Below are 15,763 nucleotides of genomic sequence, written 5' to 3' on the forward strand. Positions count from 1 at the left end.
TTCTACAGTATTTCAATGGATATTTCATAGCACTATTTGATTGAGAAAACTTTTCTAAGAACTGATGCTGATGGGAACAACTGTGACTATTACTATGAATGCTAGTATTGTTGTTTATGACCAATATTTAGAAAATGAAAGCCACTATGGTACAATTGGTCTACAACTGACCCACTAATCATGCTTTAAAAATTCACTTCCAAGTCAGTAGTAAGGACAGCAGAATACATCTTCTCATAGATTACTAGAAATCACATTACAGTTCTCAAATTGCCCTTAAGAGTCCTTGTTCTAGGGAAAAAAGAAAAAGAATATAGTATCAAGAATAAAAAAATACTATGAGATACTTTTTCTTCAAAAAATAAAATATTTAAGCACACAGAACACTCAGGAGAAACAATAAATAAAAATTTTCATCATAATACTTGCAGTTAAACTTTTTAAAAATGATAAAAAGAAAATTAGCAATTATTTCCCTCTGGATCATGACTATCAATGACTGCAGAAAAGCAAGCTGAGTTGGAAGAAACATATTCATTAATTAATAAAATAATCATGAACATTCTCTTTTAACAAACATTTATTAAAAACCTATCATCTATACAGGTACTAGGATTTCACAATTTCTTCCTGGAGGAGCTAACTGAAGAAGATGGGCAAGTAAAAAAAAATTATAGTAGTACATTAAATAATATAAAAGGCCACACTGAAGAATGAAAATTAACTAATGCAGTGACAAAGCAGAGAAACTGCATTCTGGGTAGAGGGAAAAACAGAAGTGAAGAATGATCTGCTGGAGAAAATTGAAAGCAGTATGGATTGGAGCTTCCCAAGTAGCTCAGCAGTAAAGAATCTGTTGCCATACATGAGAGGCAAGAGAAGCAAGTTTGATCCCCGGGTTGGGAAGATCCCCTGGAAGAGGGCATGGCAACCCACTCCAGTATTCTTGCCAGAAAAATATCATAGACAGAGGAGCTTGGCAGGCTACAGTCCATGAGGTCACAAAGAGATGGACATGACTGGAGCGAGTGAGCATGCATATAAGACACTTTTCATGTGACAGTGTGTGCATACAACATATATATGTACATATAAATATATAAATATGTGAGTGACAAAGAGTTGGACACGATTCAGCAACTAAAGACACACACATACACACAGACATATAATATTCCTGAGTACACGCTCAGTTTTTTCCCCCTAATAGGGATTCATAGGAAAAGTTTGGAGACTACTGTTTTAGGCCAGTTTTGTCCAACAGAATATAATACAAGCTACACATGCAATTTAAATTTTCTATTAGCCACATTAAAAAGGTATAAAGCCCTTACTTCATGATATCAAAAATTATCTCAAAGTGGATCAAAGATTTATATGAAAGGGTTAAAAGTATAAATTCTTAGAAGAAAACACAGAAGAAAATCTTCATGAACTTGGATCTGGGAAAAGACCCTTAGATATGGCACCAAAAGTACAAATGACAAAAGACGCAAACTGGACTGAATTAAAATTAAAAAGTTTTGCGCTTCAAAAGACACCATCAAGAAAGTGAAAAGAGGGACTTCCTTGGTGGTCCAGTGGTGAAGAATCCGCCTGCCAATGCAGATGACATGGTTTCAATCCCTGGTCCAAGAAGATCCCACATGTCATGGAGCAAATAAGCCCACATGCTACTACTACTGAAGCCTGCGAGCTCTAGGGCCTGTGTTGCACAACACAGAAGCCACCGCAATGAGAAGCCCATGCACCACGGTGAAGAGTAGCCCCCATTTGCTGCAACTAGAGAAAGTCCATGCATAGCAACAAAGAGCCTGAGCAGCCAAAAGTAAATAAGTTAAAAAAACACAAAGAGTAAGTGAAAAGGTAACCCACAGAACTGGCAAAGAAGATTTCAAAATACATATCTGGTAAGGGACTGAACTGTGGTGTTGGAGAAGACTCTTGAGTCCCTTGGACTGCAAGGAGATCCAAACTAGTCAATTCTAAAGGAGATCAGTCCTGGATGTTCTTTGGAAGGAATGATGCTAAAGCTGAAATTCCAGTACTTTGGCCACCTCATGCGAAGAGCTGACTCATTGGAAAAGACTCTGATGCTGGGAGGGATTGGGGGCAGGAGGAGAAGGGGACGACAGAGGATGAGGTGGCTGGATGGCATCACTGACTCGATGGACGGATGTGAGTTTGAGTGAACTCTGGGAGATGGTGATGGACAGGGAGGGCTGGTGTGCTGTGATTCATGGGGTCGCAAAGAGTCGGACATGACTGAGCGACTGAACTGAACTGAAGGCACTTGGAGATACCAAGGGAAGATTTCATGCAAAGGTAGGCACAATAAAGGGCAGAAATGTAATGGACCTAACAGAAGCACAAGATATTAAGAAGAGGTGGCAAGAATACACAAAAGAACTGTACAAAAAAGATCTTCATAACTCAGATAATCACGATGGTGTGATCACTCACCTAGAGCCAGACATCCTGGTACATGAAGTCAAGTGGGCCTTAGGAATCATCACTACAAGCAAAACTAGTGGAGGTGATGAAATTCCAGTTGACTATTTCAAATCCTAAAAGATAATGCTGTGAAAGTGCTGTGATCAATATGCCAGCAAATTTGGAAAACTCGGCAGTGGCCACAGGACTGGAAAAGGTCAGTTTTCATTCCAATCTCAAAGAAAGGCAATGCCAAAGAATGTTCAAACTACTGCACAATTGCACTCATCTCACATGCAAGCAAAGTAATGCTCAAAATTCTCCAAGCTAGGCTTCAATAGTATGTGAACCAAGAACATCCAGATGTTCAAGCCAGATTTAGAAAAGGCAGAAGAAAGAAAGAAAGAAGAAAGAAAGTGAAGTAGCTTAGTTGTGTCTGACTCTTTGCGAGCCCATGGACTGTCTTCTCCATCCATGGGATTTTCCAGGCAAGAATACTGGAGTGGGTTGCATTTCCTTCTCCAGGGGATCTTCCCAACCCAGGGATCGAGCCCAGGTCTCCCACATTGCAGGCAGATGCTTTACCCTCTGAGCCACCTGGGAAGCCCCAGAAAAGGCAGAGGAACCAGAGATCATATTGCCAACATCCACTGGATTACAGAAAAAGCAAAGGAATTCCAGAAAAACCTCTACTTCTGCTTCATTGACTATGCTAAAGCCTTTGACCGTATGGATCAGAACAAACTGTGCAAAATTCTTAAAAAGATGGCAATATTAGACCACCTTACCTTGCTCCTGAGAAACCTGTAAGCAGGTCAAGAAGCAACAGTTAGAACTGGACACGGAATAATAGACTGACTTCAAATTGGGAAAGGAGTACATCAAGGCTGTATATTGTCACCCTGCTAATTTAACTTAAACGCAGAGTACATCATGTGAAATGTCAGGCTGGAAGAAGTATAAGCTGGAATCAAGATTGCAGGGAGATATATCAATAACCTCAGATATGCAGATGACACCATCCTTATGGCAAAAAGTGAAGAGGAACTAAAGAACCTCTTGATGAGAGTGAAAAAGCTGGCTTAAAACTCAACATTCAAAAAATTAAGATCATGGCATTTGGTCCCATCACTTCATGGCCAATAGATGGGGAAACAATGGAAACAGAGAGAGACTTCATTTCCTTGGGCTCCAAAATCACTGCAGATGGTAACCCAAGCCATGAAATTAAAAGATGCTTGCTCCTTGGATGAAAAGCCATGAGCAACCTAGATAACATATTAAAAAGAAGAGACATTACTTTGCTGACAAAGGTCCGTCTATCCAAAGCTATGGGTTTTCCAGTAGTCATGTATGGATGTGAGAGTTGGACTACAAAGAAAGCTGAGGGCCAAAGAATTGATGCTTTTGAATTCTGGTGTTGGAGTAGACTCCTGAGACTCCCTTGGACTGCAAGGAGATCAGACTAGTCAATGATAAAGGAAATCAGTCCTGAATATTCATTGGAAGGACTGATTCTGAAGCTCCAATACTTTGGCTACCTGATATGAAGAGCTGACTCATTGGAAAAGACCCTGATGAAGGCAGGAGGAGAAGGGGATGACAGAGAATGAGATGGTTGGATGGCATCACTGACTTGACGGACATGAGTTTGAGCAGCCTCCGAGAGTTGGTGATGGACAGGGAAGTCTGGAGCCCTGTAGTCCATGCTGTTGCATAGAGTCGGTCCCTTAACTATATTATGTTGAGTTATGTTCCTTCTATGCCTACTCTCTGCAGAGGTTTTTTAAAATTAGAAATGGGTGTTGAATTTTGTTGAAAGCTTTCTCTTCATCAGTTGAGATGATCATATGGTTTTCTCTTTTCATTTGTTAATATGGTGCATCACATTGATTAATTTGTATATATTAAAGAGTCCTTGCATCCCTGGATAAAGTCCACTTGATCATGATATATGATCTTTTTAATGTGTTGTTAGATTCTGTTTGCTAGAGCGTTGTTGTGGACTTTTGCATGTATGTTCACCAGTGATATTGGCCTGTAACTGTCTTTTTGCGGTATCTTCATCTGATTTTGGTATCAGGGTGATGGTGGCCTCACAAAATGAGTTTGGGAGTTCTCCTTCCTCTGAAATTTTCTGGAAGACTTTGAGGATAAGTGGTAGCTCTTCCCTAAACTTTTGGCTGAATTCACCTGTGACTGCTTTTATATTTCAACCTCCTAAATATTTAAATGTGGCATGTTGCTGTGCTGAATAGTTTGATGTTACGGGTATATTCTTTTAGAAATCTGGGATATTAGAAGTCAGAAGAAAGGACGTGATTTTAGCTTAACTGAAATTCAAGGCAAGACAAATGAACAATTGCTCAACTATGCTGAGTTTATGTCTCCTTAACTACAATGCACATACAATGAAAACAAGTCTTTATAGTGAGTTCTTTATAATGAGTAACCAGGGATACTGTCAGGAAAAATGACTCCTGCTAAAGTTTGGTTGGTAGGCTATTTATTTATTTAGTACTGAACTCAAGAAAGCACTGCTTTTATAGGCTCTTTGTTGGGATACTACAGTAGGTACAGCATTCAATTCTTTGTAATTACTTAATTGCCATGTGATTTTTTTTTTACCTGCACCAAGATTAAATTTGACATGAACTAGAAACTAATACCACCAGAGTATAGTTTTATATTTAAATTTTAAACTAAATTTTTACCTGTTATATGGTAAAATTAATTCCCATGGGTTATCTCTTAGCTTTCTTCAGCACCTCATGACTCCATATAAAAGTTACCATTTTGGATTTGTCAATGGAAGTCAGCACTTCTGATTATCACACACGATTTCATAGAAGCATAGCCCAGCCAAAGTGAACATGGTTGACCCTTGCTCATATCTGAGTTATCAAAGCACAGTGGGGGACTGATACTCTGTCTTGAGTCCTTCAATACTGGATACTTCACTCAGTATTAACAAAATTTAAATACTAACTGTATATACTCAGGTACCTGCTAATTAGTTACATAGACTGAAATAACATTTGGGTTTTTGATCTTCTTCAGTTTTAGAAGGTCAGAGTTCTGTCTCTATTAGCATGGCATGAAGAAATGGTTCAAAAAAAGGGCATACAGGCCAGAATGATTTCAGCTTCAGAGAGCATCAGGTTGCTCCCTGCACTGCCCACTTTCTTGGCAGTTACAGGGACTAAATAAATAGTGGTTTATTCTGATTACCTATAGTTGTATGTCTTTTTCTAGTTTTTCTGTAGGGTTAAACTTTCAAGTTGATTAGCAGTAGCTTTTTAAAGGACTATTCCTAAAACCAACCCAAATGAAATAAGCACAACTTTTCTCTAAGGACAAAAATGAGAACTCACATATATGAGAATAAAGGAGAGGAAAACAAAATTACTTTATGCTCAAAAGTCTGCTAGAGAAAAATAAAAGCTCCCCCTGTGTTATCTTTTCCTTTATTATAAAGATTAGTCTACTGTGAAAGTTTCAACTTAAAGCTCTTTATAAAACTAGACAGAAACTAAAACAAAGGTCAGTAGTATGCAGTAAATCTTGCAATTTGAAAGGTTTAAAAATCCTCAGAAAAGTCTCCACATTCAGGTCTGCCAAAACAAACAGAGATGCACACACTAGGACCACGTTAGTGCCTGGGTGTTGCCCATTTAGTATTACAAGTTAAAGAGCATAACCAAAACATGTAACCAGAAAATCTTGTTTGCTATTTTCAAAACAATCATGACCGAAACAAAAACATTACTTCAGATTTTCAAGTTTAGTCAAGTCAAGAAGAGCTTATTTTATTTTAATCTGCTTTAATTGTCTAAGCCCTTTTAACTTTCCATGACTTTGGCCCAGAAAGCTTAATACAATATTTAGTTATTGCTCATATCTCTCTTGAAAATTCAAACTGGGAGCACCCTTATTTAACAATTGTAATGCGTTTAGGATACATTTCTGGAATTTATTTTTCAAACTAATTTTGAAAAGTTAGTTTTGTTACTTCTTTATGGGAAACTGGCATTATGGTCTATGTCTTAAGAAACTGAGTTATATCAAAGAATGTGAATCTCAAAACTAGTTTCATGTTCAGGGGTTGTTTCTACTAATTACTTCAAGAGGGTCTCATTACAATAAAACAAAATCGTTTTAAAGGAAAATTCAAATTATGCCTCACCAGCATTTTTGGAACACTGGCCTTATCTCTAAAATCAATGCTTTGATCAATTTATTTTAAGGAACATTAACTAACATAACAAACTTCACTTGAACACCTACTCAATGCCAGGCATTCACTGTGATGAACTTCGCATCCATTTTCTCATTTTAATTTCATAATATGCCTTAAGTGGCAATAGGCAACTAGTGAAAATTTTCAGTGACTGTCGATTTACTAATGGCAATATGGCACTCAAAAACAGAAGGCCTACAAACTAAAGTTTGAATAACCATTAAAATTTATCTATTTGAAGAATATCCAATGATATAAGAAAATGTTCAGGGTAAAATTAGAAGACAAAAAGTTAAACTTCTAAGTTACATACAATAATACCATAAATATGTAGAAAAATATATCTATCTGTATACATTTTTGAATGGTTATCTTTGGATAGCAGGATTACTGGTAATTTTACCAATTTTCTAAAATAAACACATATTATTTTTATAATCAGAAACCCCCTCCAATTAAGTGCTACCCTGAAATACCTGAATTGGTTGTTGAATATTTGTTGTTGTTAAGTGCCTAAGTTGTGTCTGACTCTTTTGCAACCCCTTGGAATGTGGCTTGCCAGGCTCCTCTGTTCATGGGATTTCCCAGGCAAGAACACTGAAGAGGGTTGCCACTTCCTTCTCCAGAGAATCTTCCCTACCCAGGGATTGAACTTGCGTCTCCTGCTTTGTTAGACGGATTCTTTACCATTGAGCCACCAGGGAATTGGTTGTTGAATATATGAGATTTCAAATCAAACACTGTATGAATGGGGTATATTGCATACCAGATGTGAAAAAAGCTCCTTTGAAATTTCAATACACTTTGTTATGGGCTGATGTATAATGGCAACTTTGTTATGTAAATATTTCATGGGCCATTCTGTTATTTTATAAGTCACCTTAAGCTTCCATTGTTTTAATTTTAAATGTGATAAATTAAATATAAATTTTCTAGAAGATTATATTGCTTTCATCTTTTTTCTTTTTGAATTGGAGGATAATTGCTTACAATGTTGTATTGGTTTCTGCCATACAACAATCTTAAATAAATTAAACCTAAAGTACAAAGCCATTTACTTCTTTACAAATATCCATCAGGAAATCAAATAAGGACTTTGCAAACTTCAGAAATGCATCAGATCCTCAAAAGGGGTTTTCTTTGCCACGGGTCAACTTTGTGCGTACAGTAGGTACTCAATAAAAGTTGTTGAATGAATGGAAAAAGGAATGCATAAATGTCCTCTTTGGCTATCCAGACTTACTTTCCCTTCACTCCATTTAGATGACCTGAGAAGCACTTCCTCAAAATAACCCTCTGGTTCATCATGAGAAGAATGCCTGGCACCAGCTGGTAGGAGGTATTAATAGCATGCCCATTAGGCACTTGTTCAAGGCACATAGATAGCTCAGTGATAAAATCTTTAGAAATATTTGAACAGACAGTTAAGATTATGCAGAACATGAATCAGTTGTGGTTCCTTATATTTTCAGTCTAAATATTAAGAAATTAACATCTGTTTTGGAAATTCCAAAAAAAATATTAAGGTTAATAGTAATAATTGCTTTCAATTTTAGAATAACTCAGTATTTGGGGCTACCAAAAGAAACCTTACAAGAGAAAATTTCTTTTTTCTTGTGAACAAGATGCATTTGAAGGAATTGGATGCTAAAATTATGGACTTTTTCCTTCAAATTTCAATTTTTAGCATTTTACCAATCATTTGCCACTGATTAAAAAAAAGTTGCTTGCCCATAAAATCACTTTTCTATTTTCCCCTTGGCAATATAATCCTCAAATACAGAAATACCCTGAAAATGACAAATTATCCTAGGTCATCCTTAGTGAACTCGGAGGGACTTGGGGAAGAATGTGAATGGAATGGGATTACACCCAATTTTTCAAATAATACATAATTTAGAAATACTTGCATCTTCACTAAACAGAATTAACCATGCCAGCTACAATTTGTTATCTAGTAGTCAACTATCCTTGATCTATTTAGTGTAACTAGTAGGAAATACAAGTTCTAAGCATCTTTTTGTTACCTCTCATAAAATGACCTATATCTATAAAGACATGTTATCTTCTGAGCCAAAGCTTCTATAAAATTGTTAGAGTTAAGATTAATTATTTTTCTTACTTAGTATGTAATGTCTCTAAATGTTTAAATCAATTCATATAAAAACAACAGATAAATAAACAGCTTTGAATCCTCAAATACTTAGATGAAGAGACAATTCTGCTAGCTATCTCACACCATGCTGGGTAGAGACAATGGAGAATAAACAAGAATAAGATGTACTTGCTGACCTTGAGGATCTTTCCATCTGGCTGGGGAAGCAATATGGAAATGAGAGCTAGCAAGATAAAGACAAATGCTTGTTGTGTGGTTACATGGAAAATAGATGTTTATAGGCAGGGAGATATACTACCATCATTTTGGGTAGACAGACAAATAAGGCTGGAGAAGCAGAGCTACATGGAAGGGCTCAGAAGTCTGACAGAAACATTTAGATTTGTTATGGTAGCAAATGGGACTCTTTTTGCAAAGCAGGATGAATTAAGGTGGGAGAAAGGAGTTAGGTCAACTAGAAAACCAATTAATATAGGTACAATTTTCTCTTGGCATACTTTAAATAAATAGTATTTTATAAAATAACTGGTGGATCTTCTAAAAATTTTCTTGGTCTTCATAAAGTCTGTTATATTTTCAGTCACAATATATCTGCTGGGCTTTCCTGATGGCTCAGCAGTAAAAGAATCTTCCTGCAATGTAGGAGTCATAGGAGCCACAGTTTTGATCCCTGGGTCGGGAAGATCCCCTGGAGGAAGAAATGGCAACTCATTCCAGTATTCCTGCCTGGAAAATCCCATGGAAAGAGGATCCTGGTGGGCTATAGTCAACGGGGTCACAGAGAGTCAGACTCGACTGAGTGACCAGTGCATACATGCTAGCTCTCTCTCTCTCTCTCTCTCTCTCTCTCAATCTTTTTCTCTCTCTCTTTGAAGTATAAGTCAAGGAATGTAACACAGGCGAATATGAAACAAGGGAAAAAAGGAAACACAATTCATTAATTTTAACCTGAAAAAATTTAAATGCTGCCATTATCAGCATTTAAATGATGCCATTATTCAATGGAATCCAATTCGAGGAAAATTCTAATGTACACTTACAGTCTACTTAAAAATACATGAAAGGCATGATTATTACTATGTTATGTTTCATGAACAATGTAATATTTATGCATAAGAAGAAATACAGTAACTTTATTTGTCACTCCATTTAGTACATTATCAAAAAGCAGAATGTCATTACATTTAGCTTGACTAGATAAGTAAACAAATATATATTGATCCTACCTTTGCTTTAGTCGTCTTTTGGCTGTTGTGGGAACATTAGCACCATAGCCATAGGAAAAAAGAACCCTTTCGGCTTCAACTTCATCTTCAACTGGAAAATAATAAGTATATGCTGTGAAATTCTTTCTTCTTAAAAAGCATGGCAGAAATGAAAATAAAAGAGGTCATAATAATGAATTAGTGAATATAAGAACACATATGCATAATCTCAAACAGGCCATTTGTAAATAGCAGCATATTTCATTAAGTGTCTGCTTGCTTGGAGTTGTCCCATTTATTGCTTCAAAGTGTAAGGGACTGCATCATATGACACATTAAGTTGTCTTGTTATAAAACACAATAATACAGACTGTTTATTCTGAGATTCAAAGGCTTTTTGCATGAAATGTTTGTTACGTAATTATAAAAAAGTAAAGATAACCTCAATCTCATCACTTCTTGATAAAAGAAATGACTATTTTTAATTAGAAAAGATGTTCATTATTTTATCAGAAGATAGTTATCTAACTTGTTATCAAGTTATCCTAACTTGCAATAATGAAATTATGCATTTATGTAGGCTACTCTGTAAAGAAAACATATAGTCTAAGAACCTATTGATGACTTCTTTTTAATTACAAAAAATTTAGCAACAACCTTTACTTCTAAATTTTGTTATTGTCACACACTCCCCAGAAGAAATTTTAACCAACAGGTTAACATTTTATGGGTAAAAAGTTTAAATGCAATGATGATTTTACTGGAAGTTGAGATGAAAAAACATTTAATCAAAGGCCATAAAAACTGAAGGTTTATAGCTCAATTTAAAGCAGTCAATGACATATAACAATTTTTATAACATTATTCATTGATAACCATTATTTTAATGTTCAAAAGAGAAACCTACTTTCAGAAGTATTTCAAGTTTAAAACAAAGCCACAGATTTTACATTAGTAAGGAAGTTACTTGCAGGCCTATCACTGTAGTATGCCTTTTTGTTGTTTGATTCTGCTGTGGTACAGTAAACATTTTAGGAATATTTGTAAGTGTTTTCCTTCAATTTTGACTCTATTTTTGACACTGAACCAAGATCAGTTTTCAGAGGTCAGATTGTTAATTATGAGGGACATGTGGAAGTGAGGGATGCGTGGTGCCATGAGCAGTCGTGTTATCAGCTATCACTGCTCAGATCCAAGTTGACTTCACTTCATCTCTATCAGAGCTAGAGCTGGCATTAGACACCCATCTGACTCTTGTCTGTCTTACATCATTCTAAGTTCAGAAGAGAGAGGAGTAAATTTAGCTAACATCTCAAAAACTCATCAGATACGGATGGACAACTTAAATTTGAGTTTAATACTTGGTTAGTAACTTATGGTATAATTATTCTAGTGATGATTTAATTAAAGAAGCAATATACTATACAACATGGTAAATGGTATTAAAGACATATGAATGTGTCTTAGAAGCACAACTAATATCTGAGTACTACCACTTTCCCCATGCTACAGGCATAAAGAAGGTATGGGGAGAATGACATTTACATAGAAGTTGCCGGAAGGAACTGTAATGTGTAAAGGCACAGAGCTGAAAAGTTTTAGTATTAATAATTGTGAGGAAAGTGGCTACAGTTAGTCTGAAAAACAATGGTAGTAGTCTTGTTTGCTAGGCTAAAGAGCCTGGATTTTATTCTAAGACAACAAGATAACAAAAAGTTAAAAGTGATTAAAACAGGTAAGTGACATGACCAATAGATTTTGGTTGTTAACTCTGATTTTATATAGGAAAAAAATTCCAGTAATGAGAAAACAGAACTCCTCACAAGTTACAGGTACTATTATTAACTGGATTTAGGAAAGGAATGAAAACGAGAATTCCATACAGACCTGTGGAATGACTAGCCTAAAGACACTAACTGAAATTGTGGAAAGAGATAAGATTATCTAGAAAATAGGTAAGTAAGAGTTAAAGAGGATGAGGGGAAAAAATCCCCAGGAACTAGAAACAGATAGAAGAAGAGCTAATAAAAATAATGGAGAAGAAACAATCAAAAGTGATTTAAGAAGCAAGAGAAGAGTTTTGAAAAATGTGACAAATGCTGAGCAGAGGTTACAAGTAGAAGGAGGATGGAGAAGAGGTCCCTCAATTGACAATCAGAAATCTGATATTTACAAAAAATTTATTTACTTTCTGGACAATACCTATACTTTTAACAACTTGATAAGACCTTTGAAAACAAAACTCCTCAAATACTTAATATTATGTGTGGGCTTAGTTGCTTCAGTTGTGTCTGACTCTCTGCGACCCTATGGACCAGGGCCTGCCAGGCTCCTCTGTCCATGGTATTCTCCAGGCAAGAATACTGGAGTGGGTTGCCATTTCCTTCTCCAAAGTAATATTACACTTAATTACAAAAAGCAATTCAAGCATAAACAGGATACTGCAATTTGCCATGGTTTGTTACTGTTCAGTTAGTCATATCTGACTCTCTGACCCCATGGACTGAAGCACACCAGGCTTCTTGGTCCTTCACCATCTCCTGGAGTTTGCTCAAACTCACGTGCATAGAGTCGATGATGCCATCCAACTATTTCATCTTCTGTTGTCCCCTTCTCTTCCTGCCCTCAATCTTTCCCAGCATCAGTCTTTTCCAGTGAGTCAGCTCTTCGCATCAGGTGGCCAAAGTATTGGAGTTTCAGCTTCAACATCAGTCCTTCCAATGAACTTTCAGGGCTGATTTCCTTTAGAACTGACTGGTTTGATCTCTTTGCTGTCCAAGGGACTCTCAAGAGTCTTCTCTAGCACCACAGTTCGAAAGCTTCAATTTTTCAGTGCTCAGCCTTCTTTATGGTACAACTCTAACATCTAAACACGACTACTGGAAAAACCATACATATGACTATATGGACTTTGGTCAGCAAAGTGATGTTTCTGTTTTTTAATACACTGTCTGAAACTCCAATCTTTGGCCACCTGACGTGAACAGCTAACTCATTGGAAAAGACCCTGATGCTGGGAAAGACTGAAGGCAGAAGGAGAAGAGGGTGACAGAGGATGAGATGGTTGGATGGCATCACCAATTCAACGGACACAAACTTGGGCAAACCTTGGGAGATGGGAGGGACAGCGAAACCTGGCATGCTGCAGTTCATGGGGTCACAAAGAGTTGGACATGACTTGGCAACTGAACAACAACTAGGTTTGTCATAGCTTTTCTTCCAAGGATCACGCTTCTTTTAGTTTCAGAGCTAGTCACCATCTGCAGTGATTTTGGAGCCAAAGAAAATAAACTGTTACTGTTTCCATTTGTTTCCCCATCTATTTGCCATGAAGTGATGGGAATGTATGCCATGATCTTACTTTTTTGAATGTTGAGTTATAAGCCAGCTTTTTCACTCCTCTTGTACCTTGATTAAGGAGGCTCTTTAGTTCCTCTTCACTTTCTCCCATGAAGATGGTATGATCTGCATATCTGAGGTTGTTGCTATTTCTCCTGGCAATCTTGATTCCATCTAGCGCTTCATCCAGCCCAGCACTGTGCATAATGTACATTCTGCATATAAGTTAAATAAGCAGGTTGTACAGCTTTGACATACTCCTTTCTCAATTTTGAACCAGTCCATTGTTCCATGTCTGATTCTAAGTGTTGCTTCTTGACCTGCATACAGGTTTCTCAGGTGGTGATACCCATCTCTTTAGGAATTTTCCACATTTAGTTGTGATCCACAGTCAAAGGCTTTAGTGTAATCAATGAAGCAGAAGTAAATGTTTTTCTGGAATTCTCCTGCTTTTTTCTATGATCCAGGGTATGCTGGCAATTTGATCTATGGTTCCTTTCCCATTTCTAAATCCAGCCTGTACATCTGGATGTTTTTGGTTCATGTACTACTGAAGCCTGGCTTGATGGATTTTGAGCATTACCTTGCTAGCCTGTGAAATGAGCAAAACTGCACAGTAGTTTGAACATTCTCTGGCATTGCCTTTCTTTAGGATTGGAATGAAAACTGACCTTTTCCAGTCTTGTGGCCACTGCTGAGTTTTCCAAATTTCCTGGCATATTGAGTGCAGCACTTCAAAAGCATTATCTTTTAGGATGTGAAATAGCTCAGATGGAATTCCATCACCTCCATTAGCTGCTTGTAGTGAGGATTACTAAAGCCCACTTGACTTCACACTCCAGGATGTCTCGCTTGAAATTTGTGACCACATCATCATGGTTATCTGGTTGTTGAGACTTTTTGTCATGGTTACACCTTAATAAATAAAGTCTAAGCATCTTGTGTCAGCTGAAATGAGACGAATTAGACAACAATCCTTTGACTGTACACACTATGGTACTAAAAAAGAATGTTTTGCCCTTACATCTCACAAATTTCATTTTTCAGTAAGTATTCATTAAACAAGGATAGGAATATTCTAATTTCCAGTGTAAATGGATAGAAAAGAACCTAGTTTACTGGTCTTCCAAGTACAAATAAATCTAGTTTAACAAAGATATGGTTTATAACAAAATTAATAATGTGTTAGTTTTCTTACTGTTTTATAACCTTGCTGTCAAACAATTACATTACTGTACTGTATGTCTCTCATAACTGAAGAAACTGCATGTTAGTGTATCATCACAGGTAAGTAGCTTTTTAAAAGGTGTAACAATGTTTCCAATACTGTAATGTAAATATGACTGTAATACTGTATGTCACAAAAATTTTATAGTGATTCAGTCATTAGTGTATAGGCTAGGCTACCCTGAAACAATCATATCAGTTACATTGGGCTGTGATAAAGCAATATTGCTGCTTCTTTTTTATCCACGCATGAATTTTTATACCTGTAAATAAATGTGAATTTTTTTCTTCACATTATATCTTCATTTATTTTTAATAATATGAATTTTTACTGATGTATAGTTGATTTACAATGTTGTGTTTGTGATGTATAGCAAAGTGAATATATATATATTCCTTTTCATATTATTTTCCATTACGGTTTATTGCAAGGTACTAAATATAGTTCCCTGTGCTAGAAAGTAGGTTTATCTATTTTATCTACTTTTCATATAGTAGTTTGTATTTCCTAATCCTAAACTCCTCTAATTAATTCTCCTACCTCCTTCTTCCCCTTTGGTAACCATAAGTTCGTTTGCTATGTCTGTGAGTTTATTTCTGTTTTGTAACTAAGTTCATTTATGCCATACTTTAGATTCTACATATAAATGATATTATTATGATATTTGTCTTTCTCTTTCACTTAGTATGATAACCTCTAGGTCCATCTATCTTTTCATTTTGGATATCTAGCATTAGCAATACATATAACATCTACAGTGGTTTGTATCATTTAAAACAATATTGATGTAGATGCATGCATGCTAAGTTGCTTCAGTTGTGTCCAACTCTTTGCGACCCCCTAACTGTAGCCTGCCAGGCTCCTCTGTTCAAGGAATTCTTCAGGCAAGAATACTGGAGTAGGTTACCATTCCCTTCTCCAGGGGATCTTCCTAACACAGGGATCGAACCCGTGTCTCTTATGTCTCACTGCATTGGCAGGTAGGTTCTTTACTGCTAGCACCACATGGGAAGATGATGTAAACCTACAGTATTAACAGATACAGTGAAGTACTGTAAATATATTTTTTCTTATGACTTTCTTAACATTTTCTATGGATCTTCAAATCCTCTCTTCAACTTCTGTTTTCATCATCACATAACTTTCTTACAAGGACCCTTGAGATAGGCCCATCTGGATAATCTTATGTCAAGACTTTTGTG

The 15,763-nt window shown here is 36.4% G+C and overlaps 1 protein-coding gene across 2 annotated transcripts in view; it reads right to left on the reverse strand.

Moving 5' to 3' along the window:
* Positions 1-15,763, reverse strand: part of PIBF1 (progesterone immunomodulatory binding factor 1) — a 229,464-nt gene that overhangs the window by 75,698 nt on the left and 138,003 nt on the right. For both annotated transcript variants that reach the window (XM_005687655.3, XM_018056511.1), the window contains one exon: positions 10,016-10,106. In XM_005687655.3, the coding sequence (XP_005687712.1) occupies positions 10,016-10,106 (91 nt within the window). The remainder of the gene's footprint in view (positions 1-10,015; positions 10,107-15,763) is intronic.

This window comes from Capra hircus, chromosome 12, assembly GCF_001704415.2.
Source record: "Capra hircus breed San Clemente chromosome 12, ASM170441v1, whole genome shotgun sequence".
Lineage (NCBI taxonomy): Eukaryota > Metazoa > Chordata > Mammalia > Artiodactyla > Bovidae > Capra > Capra hircus.